The sequence below is a fragment of the Acanthisitta chloris genome, unplaced genomic scaffold (genome assembly GCF_000695815.1).
Source record: "Acanthisitta chloris isolate BGI_N310 unplaced genomic scaffold, ASM69581v1 scaffold21365, whole genome shotgun sequence".
Taxonomy (NCBI): Eukaryota; Metazoa; Chordata; class Aves; order Passeriformes; family Acanthisittidae; genus Acanthisitta; species Acanthisitta chloris.
Window position 1 is genome coordinate 1 of NW_008672392.1, and position 422 is coordinate 422.

A 422-nucleotide genomic window follows, 5' to 3' on the forward strand; every position below is an offset into this window, starting at 1 on the left:
CTGGTGGTGCTGCTGATCCTGCTGGTGCTGCTGCTGGTGTTACTGGTGTTACTGGTGCTACTGGTGAACCCTCCTCCCCGTTCCCATCCCGTAGACGACACTTTGCTGAGCGACGCCGAAGAGGAGGATCCGACCCCGGGAGACCTGGACAAGGTGAACCCGGAACCGTCTCCAGTTGGGAAACCCAAACCAACATCTCCCCCAGACCCTGAAGGGCCCAAACCCAACCAGAACCCCCAAAAACCAGAACCCCAAACCCGGAAAACTTCCGGAAAACGACAAACCAAATCCGGCCCCAGAGGCTTCAAAAAATTCCCAGGGCGAGGACTGTTGGGCCACGGGCGATGCCACGACTGCGGCAAATCCTTGAGTTTGGCTTCGTCCTTCTCCCCGCGGCGCCGCGGCGCCGACAGACCCCACAA

General features: G+C 60.0%; 1 protein-coding gene across 1 annotated transcript in view; it reads left to right on the forward strand.

Annotated features, from left to right (window-relative positions):
• Positions 1 to 94: 94 nt before the first annotated feature.
• LOC103802062 (zinc finger protein 572-like) overlaps positions 95 to 422 on the forward strand; it is a gene marked incomplete at both ends in the record, with an annotated part of 1,103 nt that continues 775 nt past the window's right edge. The window contains one exon of the mRNA XM_009074504.1: positions 95 to 167. Coding sequence (XP_009072752.1) covers positions 95 to 167 — 73 coding nt within the window. The remainder of the gene's footprint in view (positions 168 to 422) is intronic.